Source organism: Colossoma macropomum, unplaced genomic scaffold, assembly GCF_904425465.1.
Source record: "Colossoma macropomum unplaced genomic scaffold, Colossoma_macropomum, whole genome shotgun sequence".
Lineage (NCBI taxonomy): Eukaryota > Metazoa > Chordata > Actinopteri > Characiformes > Serrasalmidae > Colossoma > Colossoma macropomum.
In genome coordinates, this window is record NW_023494810.1 from 8,583,292 (window position 1) to 8,597,997 (window position 14,706).

The window sequence follows — 14,706 nt, forward strand, 5'->3', positions numbered from 1 at the left end:
AACTTTTTTTATATACCCTACCCCTAGACGTGAACGTGCAAAACAGAAGGCTAAGGGTTAAGTGGTAGGGGCAAGGGGTGAAATGGGATTGGGCCATAGTTTAGCTTGTTGCTTTAGATTGCGAGCTAAACTTGTCTGATAAAGGAGAACAGTTGACTGAAACAATGGGGAATGAGTGATGTAAGTTTGTGTGTTCTACAGATTAGCAACAATTGCATGAACATGTTTAGGCTGCAAGTCATTAGTATTCAAAGTCTATAGCACCGAAAGATGCTAATCTGTAAAACCTGTGAACTCTTTGGCTATACCATATTGGAAAAGCAGAGGCAATCTGTCGCTGAGGGACAAGTAATTGACTCCTGCACTACCAGTGTCTGCAGTGCAGTAGTCTGTCGGAGTTTCTCACTCTCTCCTCCTTGCAATTTCCTCTTGACCCCACTGCCACTCAGGGTAAGTCAGTCTGTGCTGGTCCTCCAGCCTCTGCAGTGTTTGTTCACTTGACAGCGGTGGCCGTGGCTGCTTTAGGTCCATTCTACCAGGAGATTGTGCCTTAACTGGAGGTGTAGGAAAACAGGCAGTTGTTGTTGTTTTTTTTTCCTTTTATTTTATTTACTTAATTTATTTGATTGTTTTATCAATCTACCTTCAATAAGGCCAAATCAGACTAAAAAACATTGTGAGAGTATCTTCTGTTTGATCCCAGCAAAACAGAATGGAAAATTTACAGTTAATTTTCCTCACAAAGTTTTTGAAATTGAGTGAAAAATGGGAAGTTCAGTAAGGGTGAAAAAGAGATGTCCTTACAAACCCTGCTTAGTTTGATGGAATCAGACAAAAGTTCCCCTCTTCGTTTGCTTTGTGAGGTTTGTCTTACGCACCCCGGTATCGTTCCGAGAGTCGTTGTCGAATGCGGCTCTTGACTGTGACATCATCTGAGAAAGGGATTGTTAATAATGCAAAAGTTGAGCAGCCTGTGTTCTGTCAGATACATAGATATCTGCTGTTGAAGGTAAATAATTGATTCTGTTCCAGACTGCTGCTTTTGGCGGGACAAGCTCATGAGAGCATGGATGTGTGCATCGTCTCATCTTTCGGAGTGTATGGCACTGCAGTTTGACGTTGTGTTCAGGCTGCTCCGGCTTGCGTAACTGAAATGATATGAAAGGCAGAACTGAGTCTTTCACTGTCACCCGCTCAAGGGTCGGTGACCTGTACCAGAGTTCATTGCTCGGTTTCCATGAGTGCATTTACATGTGTAATAATCAGAGATGGCACAATACTATTCATATTAATACCAGTACTGAAATAATTACTTACATTTACATCAGAGATATTAACAAATTGCATCTAAGTCTCGAACCTCTGAAGCATGAATCCAAGTTGAGTCTTTTTTCTCCATGGTGCAAGTCTGAGTCTTGTCCCTGAGGTGCTATTCTAAGTTGAATCTTGTGTCTCTAAAGTGTGCGTCAGAGTCGAGTCTCGAGCATCTGAGGAGAAATTCCGAGTTAAGTCTCGAGTCACTGAAGTGAGAGTCCGAGTGAAGTCTTAAGCCTCTGAAGTGTGAGTACGTGTTCAGTCTTGGGCCTCTGTGGTGCAAGTTCAAGTCGAGACTCTCAAGTACACATCTGATTCGAGTGTCGAGTCTCTGAGGTTTGAGTTTGAGTTGAGTTTTGAGTCTCTGAGGAGCAACTCCAAGTAAAGTTTTGGGTCTCTGAGGTGAAAGTCAGAGTGGAGTCTTGAGTCTCTGAGGGGCGAGTTAAAGTTAAGTCTCGAGCCTCTGAGGAGAAATTCCGAGTTAAGTCTCAAGTCACTGAGGTGAGAGTCTGAGTAAAGTCTTAAGTCTCTGTAGTGTGAGTCCAAGTTCAGTCTTGGGTCTCCGCCTTGCAAGTTTCGAGTTTCTGAAGTACACATCCGATTCGAATGTCGAGTCTCTAACGTTTTTTTTCTGAGTTGAGTCTTGAGTCTCTGAGGAGGAGTCGAGTGGAAGTGTGAGTCGTCTTGAATCTCTGAGGTGAGAGTACGAGTGGAGTCTTAAGCATCTGTGGTGTGAGTCTGAGTTGGGTCTCTGAGGAGCATGTGTCTCGAGTCTCTGGGTTTTGAGTCCGAGTCGAGTCTTGAGTCTCTGAGGTGTGAGTCCGTGTCAAGTCTTGAGTCTCTGGTATGACAATCTGAGTTGAGTTTCGAGTCTCTGAAGTGTGAGTCCAAGTCAAGTCTTTGAGGTGAGAGTCCAAGTCAGGGTTCCAGTCTCTAAAGCATGAGTCCAAGTTCAGTCTTAAATCTTTGTGGTGCAAGTGTGAGTTGAGTCTCTGAAGTGCACATCTGAGTCAAGTCTTGAGTCTCTGAGGCGAGAGTCCAAGTGAAATCTTGAGTCCCCATGGTGTGAGTCCGAGGGGAATCTCTGAGATGCACGTCCCATTTGAGTCTCGAGGCTCTGAGCTGCAAGTCTGAGATGAGTCTCAAGCCGAGTCTTGAGTCATTAGTTGAGAATTCTGTCTTGTTATTAGCCACACTTTCAGGTTCAGTGTGGCTTTGAGTAATGATGCTTTCATTATATGAAAACCTCTAATGAGAAGGATCAAACCAAAGTGCTGCAAGTAGTAAGTATGGTATTTAAAATAAAGGGGATAAACAGATTATCACACCAGAGACTCGAGACTTGACACAGACTTGCACCTCAGAGACTCAAGACATGTGCTCCTCAGAGACCCAACTCGGAGGACTCATACCACAGATGCTTAATACCACTCATACTCTCACCTCAGAGATTCAAGATGACTCGCACTTCCACTCGACTCTGACTCGACTCAGATGTGTACTTCAGAAACTCGGCTCAACCTTGCACGGCGGAGACCCAAAACCGACACGGACTCACACTTCAGAGGCTTAAGACTCCACTTGGACTCTCACCTCAGTGACTCAAGACTTAACTCGGAAGTTCTACTTGAAATGGGGGGGCTGTATTTGCTGTATTTGCTAGCTAGTGTAATAGCTAATATCAGCTAGCCTCTTCAGCAATAAAAGCCTTCTCAGGCACTACCAATAGCACTACCATGGCAAGAAGCTCACTTACCTAGGTGCTCGGAGAAGCAAAGCAAAGCAACTTGTACCTCAAGCAGTTAACCTGATGACTCACGTACCTGTGCACATCCCCAGTTGGACCATGTGAGGATGTGACTGCATTCAGCCACAAGGGCATTAGTGAGTTTACATACTGACGTTGGTTTACTCGTTCTGGATCACTCCAACTCATAAAGGTATTGGGGGCTCTCCCTCCAATCCACACGGTTCCGCAGCTCCACATGTCAACACAGGGGTGCTTTGTATGCCTTTAGCTAGTTCTTTGGGCTTGCTGACCTCTGGCTCCAAAGCATTCTATTCTATTGGTTGTATTTTGGACATATAGTGTAATAGCAATCTCCACCCATGTGTTTTGCTGAATGGCGAGCTACTTGCTTGTTATGTCAATGTAGCTGCTGTTGTTATCGCATGATCTGTTTCACTTCGCTTTACGTTTTATCGTTCTACAAGCAAGTCAGAAGTATTCCAGGCTTGATTTGTTACAGAAGCAGATCAGATTCCAGATTCCAAAACCTGATCCTGCGTTTTCTGCTGGCGTCGACCTTATACTAAAACTGTGTATTGGATCAGTGGCATTTTTAAGACTAATAATATAATCATTATTTGATTTTGGCAGTCACTGGATTATTCAAGTCACCTTGTACGCAGCATACTGTGATATCTAATATTGGATTCAAGCACTTATTGGATTTCAAGAAATCTGATAAAGAAACCTGCATGTTAGTGCAATAACCAGGTTATTTAATACATGTTTTATATTTGACACCACACTGTCAGTGTCTCATCCTTCTTGGACGACTGCAACTGTAGAGGAAAGAGGGCATAGTTCATGCAATCTATTTGAAAAGAAAGAGTACTGACTGACTCAAGTAGACAGTTTTCTCATTATCAGATTACTTAATTGCATGTAAACCGACTGAATGAATCTGATTTTGCGGCCGTTATCTGATTATTCTGTGCATGTGAACACACTCTTGGATATTTTGGATGCATTTGGATCATTCTGGCAGTTGTTCTCGAGAGTGTGCATGCATGTGTGTGAGCTTAATGAGCTTTCCATGGTTATGAGGACAGGCTGAGTGGGAGTGATCTTACAGAGAGAGTGAGCGAGGGAGAGAGAGCAGAGAACGGAGAGAAAACAGAAAGGACATTTCGCACATAGAGGGCCTTACAACAAGAAAGATCCAGCAGATTTTGAAAAAAAAAAAGAAGATGTGTGCTGTCTAGTGTGTTTTTCTGTCTCTCTCTGAGCGCAGATGGATGTCTGTGGCTAGATTAGAAGAGTGCGCTGAGTTTTTCTCTTTGTTCTCTTGCTGGAATGCCTGGCCATGTCCAATCAGGCAGCCCTGCTGAGTGTGTCAGCCCATTTGATGCGGCTTTTCTTTTCGGCCCTCTCCAGGTGTCACTCTACCATTCACACTGTTGCCAAGGAGAGGCTGAAAAACTCGACAGCACCCATAACAAACACTGTCCAACAATAGCAGCGGCTAATAGTGTGTTTCTAGGGCCTTAATTACCTCTGCCTGGCCTCTGTTGCAGCTGCCTGGACACTGGAGGCTCGAAATTTGGTCACGTGCTTAATATTGATTCCAGCATTGATCAACAATATTGGCTGTGACTCATCAAAGTCAGTAAATGTTAGCATTTTTTTGTTATATTAATATGTTTTATTATTATTTTTTATCTGAATATGCTAAATTAACAACTAAACGTGTTAGAGTTTTGCATTTTATGTTGTTTTCGATATTGTTTGCTGTTGGAAGAAAACCTTGTATGTCCATTTTTGTTGTTTTTCTGTTTTTGACATAATTTGAAAATGCTTGTTGTCCTTTACATTGTGTGTAAATTTCATGAAGAATGGCCCAAAATGACTTGGAAAAATATCTGGTTCCACTGATTTACATTAAAAGTAAAGTAGGGTTTTTTCTTTTCCTGTAACGTTATCATTTTGGAGACACAAGATTTTCTTCCGACAACAAATATATATGATAATCCACCTGCGTAAGAAAAGGGAAAGTTAAAGGAAAGTATACGGGAAAAAAAAACAAAAACGTTTCCAAACCTGAGGTATTATTAAAAGACCCTAGAGAAAACAGGAGTCCCAAACAATCATGTAAGACCTGGTAGACCATGAAAACTGATAACCAATACATTCTTAAAAAAAGGTGGTTTTCAAGGGTTCTTTAGTAAAGAAAATGGTTCACTCAACTAACAATCGAAGAGCCCTTGGCATGATTAAAGGGTTCTTTGCATCATGAAACGATTCTTCAGATTGTTGGAGAATGTGCTGTAGGTGGTTCTATATAGAACCTTTTTGAAAAGGGTTCTATTATAGCACCAAAAAAGGGTTCTTCTATTGTTGCAAGCTTGACATTGTAACAGTAGAAGAACACTTGTGGGTGCTGTATAGAACCCTTTTCAAAAAGGACCACCTATAGCACATTCTGAAGAACCCTTCTGAACCCCATTCTGATGCAACAAACCCTTTAATCATGCGAAGGGTTCTTTGAATGTTTACGGTTCTTTACAGAACAAGTTTCTTTACTAAAGATCCCTTGAAAAACCATCTTTTTTGAAAGTACACTTAAAGCTTTCATCTTTGAGAGAGGAGAAAATCAAGCTCCACTCAAAAATCACATTTCTATCCAACAGAAGAAAACTGTGAGAAGACGACTGAACACTAGGGGTCTGAAAGGATGTGTAGCTGTCAGAAAGCCTTACTGAGAAAAGGAACTCTACATTATGGAAAGTGTTTGTCATTGCTTGGATTGTGAGAAGCAGACAATGAAAATGTAACCAACTTCTAAGACTGAACTTTGGAGGTGTGAAAAAATATCACTGCATATTTCTTTGAAAACCTGAAAGCAAGCCTCCTGTAAAGAATAGAAGCTGTCATAAAGGCAAAGGGTGGCCTAAATACCGAAAAGTCATCATTCTGCTTCTCTCCCTTCTTTGTCCTCTTCTTCTTTTGATTAGTATTATTATTCACTTCACACTAACAGCACTTTGCTTGATATAATTCTCATTTCCCCTTTCTTTGCAATTTTTTCTACTTAATTTGTGCTCCAATAGAAATGCTGCAAAACTGCTTGGAATAAAATCTCTTTACATGATCCTGCATTAAAAGTAAAGAGTGTTTTTTTCCTCTCCTGTAAAGTTACCATTTTGGAGGTACTTGTTTTTCTTGGACAGTGACAATATATCACTGTGTAGGCCAAGACTTTCTTTTTGTCCTATTTTGTTTTGAAAATGAAATTGTGGCAAAGCTTGGCTATCAACCAATCAGTGGTTCTATTCAGTTACAGAATGGAAAACACCTTGTAACAGTGTCGCATGACGTAACACAATTTAATTACTTCTCTCCATAACCAGCTTTTCTTACAGAGAGGCATTTGATTTCTCTCACCACCCCCTTGTTGTGCGTTTTCATTAGAATCAGCACCGTCTCCATGGAGATCGCTGCTTCAGAGGACTGCAGAAAAGATTTCTAAATCACTTTGCAATCAGAGCTGTTTAAAGAAAAGGCCAACACAGAGAGCAAAATAAGAAGTATGGCAGAGTTGGGTGCCCTGAGCATAAATACTGCCTGGAAAGTTTCTCTTATAAACCATCAAAAGGCTACATTTGCAGTTTTGATGGTCACTAATTAATTAACTGTAATTAATCTCATCTCATGTAATTAGCTTCTTTTGATGGCTTTTTATTACTAGAGGCTTTACATTTCATAATCATAAGCATAAAAGTGTGTCTGTTGAAATGAAAACATAAGAAACACTGAATGAGAACGACTAATTGACATTTGTTAGTGCAGCTTGTGACACTGCATTTCTAAAGTCGCTGCCCATCGAGCTATTGTAACATGCATAGAAGTGCAGCTCGTCTTTGTGTATTGTTATAAATGCCACGTTTACACGCTGGCCAGACAGAGAAAGGTGGTCAGCCCCGTATTTGCATATGAAAAGCAATGGCAAACTCCGGAAGCCGCTGCCTACTGAAGACAAATTCAGACAAAAGACAGAGGCCACCCATCGGTTATTTAACTTCCAGTCAAAACAGCCATAGAGTACAAAGTTAGTGATTATGCCAGAGATGTTTCTGAGGAGATTAGATTGAAGATAATCTGCTCCCATTAGGAAGGAGAAGGTCAAATGAGAATGAAAAAAAAAAAGACTTTTCCAAAGAACAACAGAGTGACCACCTCAGAGTCCAGACTTGGAATCACTGAGGTCATGAGAAGCAGAAAATTTAACCAACTTCTTAGACTGGACTTGAGGTGTGGAAAAATAGTAAATGTCTTAAAAAACCACAAGCAAACCACAAGGTATAAGGAAGGCAAAGAGTTGACATGCTGTATTCAAATCAGTGCTGTTGTACTGAAACAGTATCTCTATTAAGGGAAGCAAAACATTCTTAATATCTGTGAATGGAGCTTAAAAAAACTTTTAATTTCTGCAATTTTTCTAAAAACAGTAGCAAATATTTGTTCCTTTCCTTTTTCAGATCGAGGACATGCAGTGGCCCAATGGTGAGGTGGACATCCCCAGTTCAGTCTGCAGCCAGCCCTGCAAGACGGGCCAGCGGAAGAAGATGGTGAAGGGCATGCCCTGCTGCTGGCACTGTGAGTCCTGCGATGGCTACCAGTACCAGTACGACGAGACCACCTGCAAGCTATGCGCCTACAACATGCGTCCCAACCCGAACCGCACTGGCTGCCAGCCCATCCCCATCGTCAAGCTGGAGTGGCACTCGCCTTGGGCTGTCATCCCCGTCTTCCTGGCCATGCTGGGCATCATCGCCACCATCTTCGTCATGGCCACGTTCATACGCTACAACGACACGCCTATCGTCCGAGCTTCGGGCAGGGAGCTCAGCTACGTCCTGCTGACCGGAATCTTCCTCTGCTACATCATCACCTTCGTCATGATCGCCAAGCCCGACGTGGCCGTGTGTTCCTTCAGACGTATCTTCCTGGGGTTGGGCATGTGCATTAGCTACGCCGCCTTGCTAACTAAGACGAATCGAATTTACCGGATTTTCGAGGAGGGCAAGAAGTCGGTGACTCCGCCCAGACTGATCAGCCCCACCTCGCAGCTAGCCATAACATCGAGCCTCATTTCCGTGCAGCTTCTAGGGGTCTTCATATGGTTTGGGGTGGACCCACCCAACACCATCATCGATTACGACGAGCAGAAGACCATTGACCCAGAAAAGGCTAGGGGGGTGCTCAAGTGTGACATCACGGACCTGCAGATCATTTGTTCGCTGGGATACAGTATTCTGCTGATGGTTACATGTACGGTTTATGCTATCAAGACACGAGGAGTTCCTGAGAACTTCAACGAGGCCAAGCCCATTGGCTTCACCATGTACACCACCTGCATCGTGTGGCTGGCCTTCATTCCTATATTCTTCGGAACAGCTCAGTCTGCAGAAAAGGTAAAGCTGGAATTGTGCTTTTTGTAACATATGGTTGGCTGCATATAGAACTAGACCACTTTTAAACTTATTATATTATTATATTTTTTTAATACAGCAATGGCAAAGACGTGTAAGAAATGGAGTTAAACCTTTAAATAATGTCAAAGAAACAATACTACAGCCTAGCATTGTTTCTATTGTAGGTCACATTTCTGTTTCTTTCTAAACAAACCCTCGGAATAGCTAATTTTTAGGGGCTTTAATCATTTGAAGTTGCAGTTGACACCTGCATTAATGTTATCGTTTAATATGAATTTTGTCTCATTTTAACCAGCAGAGAAATTGTGTTGAAAGTGCAAATTTGTTAAAATGTTTTTGCTATATACACCGATCAGGCATAACTTTATGACCACCTCCTTGTTTCTACGCTCATTGTCCATTTTATCAGCTCCACTTACTATATAGGTGCACTTTGTAGTTCTACAATTACAGACTGTAGTCCATCTGTTTCTCTGCATACTTTGTTAGCCCCCTTTTACCCTGTTTCACAGTGGTCAGGACCCCCATGGACCCTCACAGAGCAGGTACTATTTGGGTGGTGGGTCATTCTCAGCACTGCAGTAACACTGACATGGTGGTAGTGTGTTTGTGTGTGTTGTGCTGGTACGAGTGGATCAGACACAGCAGTGCTGCTGGAGTTTTTAAACACTGTGTCCACTCACTGTCCACTCTATTAGACACTCCTACCTTGTCAGTCCACCTTGTAGAAGTCAGAGACGATAGCTTATCTGCTGCTGCACAGTTTGTGTTGGTCATCCTCTAGTCCTTCATCAGTGGTCACAGGACGCTGTTGGCTGGATGTTTTTGGTTGGTGGACTATTCTCAGTCCAGCAGTGACACTGAGGTGTTTAAAAACTCCAGCAGCACTGCTGTGTCTGATCCACTCAGACCAGCACAGTATTGTTTAGCTGAAAGAAGAACATCCTTTTTATTGTTTGGAATTTTAGACATCAAAGCAAAAGGAAAAAGCTCTCAAATCTGTCGAAGCAGAATGTTACACAAATGTAAACGTTGTACATCTTTAACTATGCAATTACATTTATTGAACCTATAGCAATAATAACTGATTTCTAAGGGTTAAAGTGGCCACATTTTATGTAAATGAGAGCATTTAAACTAGTATTTATTAGTTTTTATCTAGCTTGATTTTTTTGGTCAAAGTTTTTCTCTAAGGCTGGTTTAACAGAGTGGAACTTTCATCCAGCTTCAATACCCAAAATGCAACAAATTTCTTGACACTATCGTTGGCTTAACTAGCCAGCTAATGCTAACAGCTGTGTAAATGGCTATTGTGCTGTTCTTCATTAGCTGTTATTGTGATCTATGTAGCTGGATTATTCATTTTGTTCTTACTGAGATGCTAATTTGGTTGACCAGAGTCATCAAATGTGTTGTGTGCAACTTTTCTTTGTATTTGAATTGCTTTGTGCAGCTGGCAAGTTGCATACAAATTACAACATGCAGCCAGTTGCATGAATGTTTTGCAGTGTAAAGCCAGTCTTAGAACAGACCAGGCTAGTCAAGTTGTGGATACTATCTCCAAGTTATTAGGGATGATTTAGAGAACTGAACTGAAGATTCCCCAGGAGATGCATATATTCACCACTCAGTGAAAGACGGAATGGCATTTTGTATTTTTATATATCTTAAAAAAAAATGTGCATCCTAATTCCATCCTCTGCACCCTTTCTGCCTGTCCCTTTTTTGTGTGCATATTCCCCTCTCCATAATTCCCTCTAAGGCGAGTAACCTTGCATATGTATCACTTTCAGCTCCATTTCAAATCCATTTGCAGGCTGATGTTCCTGTAATGGCTCTGTTTTGTAATACCTGTTTGCTAGCTGTAGGCAATCCAGACTCTGGCTTTTCTACCTCTAAACGATCATCCATTTTTCATCCCTTTCAAACGGAATGAAAAATTATTTTTGGCCATGGGAAAGGGTGGTGTTCTCTTAGGCTGGAAGGGCAGAATGGGATTAATGGCTCAGTTAAAGAATCAGAAGCAGTGTCCTCGCCCAACCCCGAACCCCACATAGCCCTTTCCATTTCATTACCATAAGGACATTTGCTCATTATCTGCATACTAGAGCGATGGGTCTGTTTGTCCTCATCCAAATAGCTGGACCAAAAAAGCAATTACTTAAAGAATAGGTTTAGCAAAGAAAACAACAGATTTCAGAGTTTGTGGCCTGTTGATTGCAGTGTTGACTGAAGTTCAACATTATGAATCAGGACAAGCCAAGAAAACAAGAACTTTTAATATTTCAATAGTTTGGATTGACCACATATTAAATCTACATATACCGCACAGGTACACTGCCTGTCAAAAGTTTGGGGCACCTTCTTTTGATGTTTTGCTGATTTTGATCTGTTGTTTTTCAGTTCAGGAAAGGTTTTGCCTCAATAATGATTTGACAGATTTCTCTAGCCTTTGTTAAAGAGAAATTCCACTGATTTTGTAAATAATTCTGTGTAATTCAGTCATTAAGATGCAAATACGGTTATTCAGAGTGGTTTGAACAGTTTGTTCTAGAGTCAGTATTGTTCACAGAAGTGGTGATAGGAACCAGACATCTGAAGGGTTTAATGCCACTAAAATCTTCCTCACAAAAAATATTACACGAAATGGTTATTAAATATGCTGCCTGACACCTGAGACACTGTTTTATGATAGTTTGGAGATTTTGGTCTAAAATACATTTGTTTAAACCCGTTCATGGTGGAGGGGTACATGCAGGTTTTGTAAGGTAAAATAGTCCCCAAAGTAAACATTATTTTTAGATTTAATAAATCTGAAATGAATGTTTTTGTTTACATATCAACCATATTAAAAAAAATTCTATTGAACAGGTTCTATTCATTTGATGAGTTTAAAATATCAGAAAAAATGTACATAAAATATAAAATGTGCCATAAATTTTGCACTGGCCATATTTTGTTTATTTTTTTCCCCAAATGCAAATATGCAAAAAGACCCCTGTAGAGGATTTGTATTTATTTTCACTTATAGTTTGACCAGAGGTTCCCTAACTTTTGCAAATTGCTGCACACATTTTCTGGTAGGTCTGTAGACTTTATACAATATATAAGCCAGAAAAATGTTAAGGCAAAATGCTAGCAGTATAAAGATTATGATTTGCCCATTTGAAAATTAGACATTTTTAGAACTTGGTTAACCTATTACATGGCCAGGGTCTGTCAGTGGGCCCAACGTTTTATTACACACTTCTATAACCTATTTTTGGTACAAGCAGTTTGTATTGAAGTCCCTGTAGTTACTGAATAATAAGCCTTAGTATGTAATAAGCCTGAAATTTTAAGGGGTTAAGCCATACAATAAGATTTAGGGGGTGCGCCTCTTCACAGCATAAATGCTGTATATCTAAATAGCAAATGCATAGAAGCTGGGGAAATCACACTGCTGCATCACTCTTAACACACACAGGTAGTATGGAGGAGGCCTTGTGCCATAACTAAGGTTTAACCACACGATAAGTATGATTGCTGGCATCTCAACAAGGGGATAAAATGCATGGACTTTTTCATCTACATAGCATTGTCACTTATAGTGTCATAACTATTTAGAGTTGGTATTAAATCCTGGTTAATATGTTATTTAATAAATAGCTATTTAATATATGTGTATAGATATATAGATACATATATATATATATATATATATATATATATATATATATATATATATATATATACATCATATAAACCGCTTATCCTTCTGGGTCACGGTGGGGTGCTGGAGCCTATCCCAGCTGTTATTGGGCAGAAGGCAGGATACACCCTGGACAGGTCGCCAGTCCATCGCAGGGCAGTCATGGAGACAGACATACATATACAATCACGCACAGATTCACACCTAGGGGCAATTTTAGCATGTCCAATCAGCCTGACTGCACGTCTTTGGACTGTGGGAGGAAACTGGAGTACCTGGAGGAAACCCACGCAGACACGGGGAGAACATGCAAACTCCACACAGAAACGACCCCGGTCGCCCGGCCAGGAACTGAACCCAGGCCATTCTTGCTGTGAGGCGACAGCGCTACCCACTGCGCCACCATGCCACCCTATATATAGGCTTAGAAAGCTGCCTTTAGCTTAGCATCTTTGTTTCAAATTGTACTGCACTATTAATGTGCCATAAATGCACAAGCAATGGTGACAAAAAGCTTTTCAAGTATGGGTTGTTTAGTAAAGTTTAGTTTGTTAGCTTTAGATTGAAGAAAATGAATAAATGACTTCTACGGATCAAACAGCTGTTAGCATGCTGAAGCTAATCTGTAAAATCTGTGAGCATTTGTATTGAACGCATTTTGAAAAGCTACACCTTGCAGTAACATGCATTTTTGGTGATCGGATTACATTCGGATCGCACTTAAACGCATGAATAGCCAGGTGTAAACACCCCCAGGATGCATTGTGATCAGAATACAATCAGATTACTTAAAGTACATTCAGAGATGGTCAGAAACCTTGACCGCATTCTGACTGTGTCTACTGAATGCTGACTAGCAGGTGAGAGGATAAACAACAATTGAAAGTTGAGGATATGTGAGGCTGGAGTTAGCAAGTGCTTTCATGCACTCCAGGCTGACAAAAACATCCAAGCCAAGCTTCTTCCCTAATATTATAATGGGAAAAATAGTAAATGATAGTTTACATAGTTGATGTGCTTTTTACGCTGGAAGAGTGGAATCTGGCCAAAGTATATTCAGATAGACTCCGGACACAAAACACATGTTAACACCAGGTGTCAACAGGCTCTAGGTGTCGCTAAATTTTAGGCACTGTACACACACAAAAAAGGAACTGAGATGTGTTGACTGAATACATTTAGAAGGCATCGCTGCACTGATGCACTATGGCAGCTTTTCTGCTAGCATTATTACCTGCAGCTAGCATAGAGCCGGAGGAACTAAAGATGATATAGAGTCCTGGGAGATGAGGGCCAGGCTCATTAGGCGGGAGCAGGCTCATCTGTAGCTGAGAGCGTGTGTGTGTCTGTGTGTGTGTGTGTGAAGGCCTGACGTCAGCAAGGCGCCCCAGCTGAGTGGAATTGTGACACCCTGGCCTGCGCTGCTTGTCATTCCTTACCTGGCTAGCATGGGGCTGAATACAAATGATGCTAAGCTGCTTTCACGTCGGCATGGCTGCAGGGGCTGTAAAGGCTGAGTGCGTGTGTGTCTGAGAGGGTGAGTCAGACATGCACAAAAAGCACGGGGGATTTTTCAGTTGCCAAGGCTAGCCATGTCTCAACAACATGAAAATAATGACTTTCACTCGATTCATGCACCAAAGCCGCAGTGTGTCGAAGAAGACAAGAAAACAGGTTTAACCCCAGCTAGACTTGACCTGTAGCGGTAAGACTAATAGCACCGTGTGCAGAACTTGATCTGTTATTCAAGTCAATTTTGGGTGTTTTTTTTGTGGCTAGCATCAGTCCAGCTATCATAAGCTGTAATTGCTGCTACTTTTCCCTCTGTTAAATCTAAGCAGCCAACTGTAAAAAAGAGAGCAGTTGTTTTTGTCATGGTTAGCGGTGTAGACGTTGGCAGAAACATCATGATATAAAGTAACTGAGATGCCAAATTACTTTCTTTGCAATGTGCTGTCACTTTTTAAGATGTTCTTCGTTCTCTTTGCTGATTGCCTTCTTGCTGTTTCACCTGCCACATTTAGTTTTTAGCCTATTAGGAAGTAATAACAGAGGGACATAACGGATAATAGAATGATTTTAATGACCTAAGGGCCAATAGCTGGTACAGCTGTGGAGTCGTATTTTCACATTGTGGTAAACTGTTGCGCTAGCCTCTATTGCAGTCTGCACATTGGCTATCACAAATGCACCAGGGACACTTTTAAAGCAGAATAAAGCTGCTACATGTGCACTGTATGTCCTAAAGTATCCAGACATCTCTTCTAATTAGTGAATTTAGCTATTTTAAAGTGCACCCATTGCTGAAGCAGGTGTTCAATTGTGCACACTCAGCTTCCAAAGAAAAGCATTGCCAATAGAACGGGATGCTCTGGAACAGCCATGCATTAGCCTAAGGTCCCCATGCACAAAGCCAAGCTAGAAGCCTCCCAGCACCGGTCTGTAGAACTGTAGAGCTGCATTTTCTGGAGTGATGGAGC

At 41.4% G+C, this 14,706-nt stretch overlaps 1 protein-coding gene across 1 annotated transcript in view; it reads left to right on the plus strand.

Moving 5' to 3' along the window:
- The window catches only part of LOC118799764 (metabotropic glutamate receptor 7), a 304,760-nt gene that overhangs the window by 239,511 nt on the left and 50,543 nt on the right, over nt 1–14,706 (plus strand). The window contains exon 8 of the mRNA XM_036559794.1: nt 7,579–8,514. Within this exon, the coding sequence (XP_036415687.1) occupies nt 7,579–8,514 (936 nt within the window). The remainder of the gene's footprint in view (nt 1–7,578; nt 8,515–14,706) is intronic.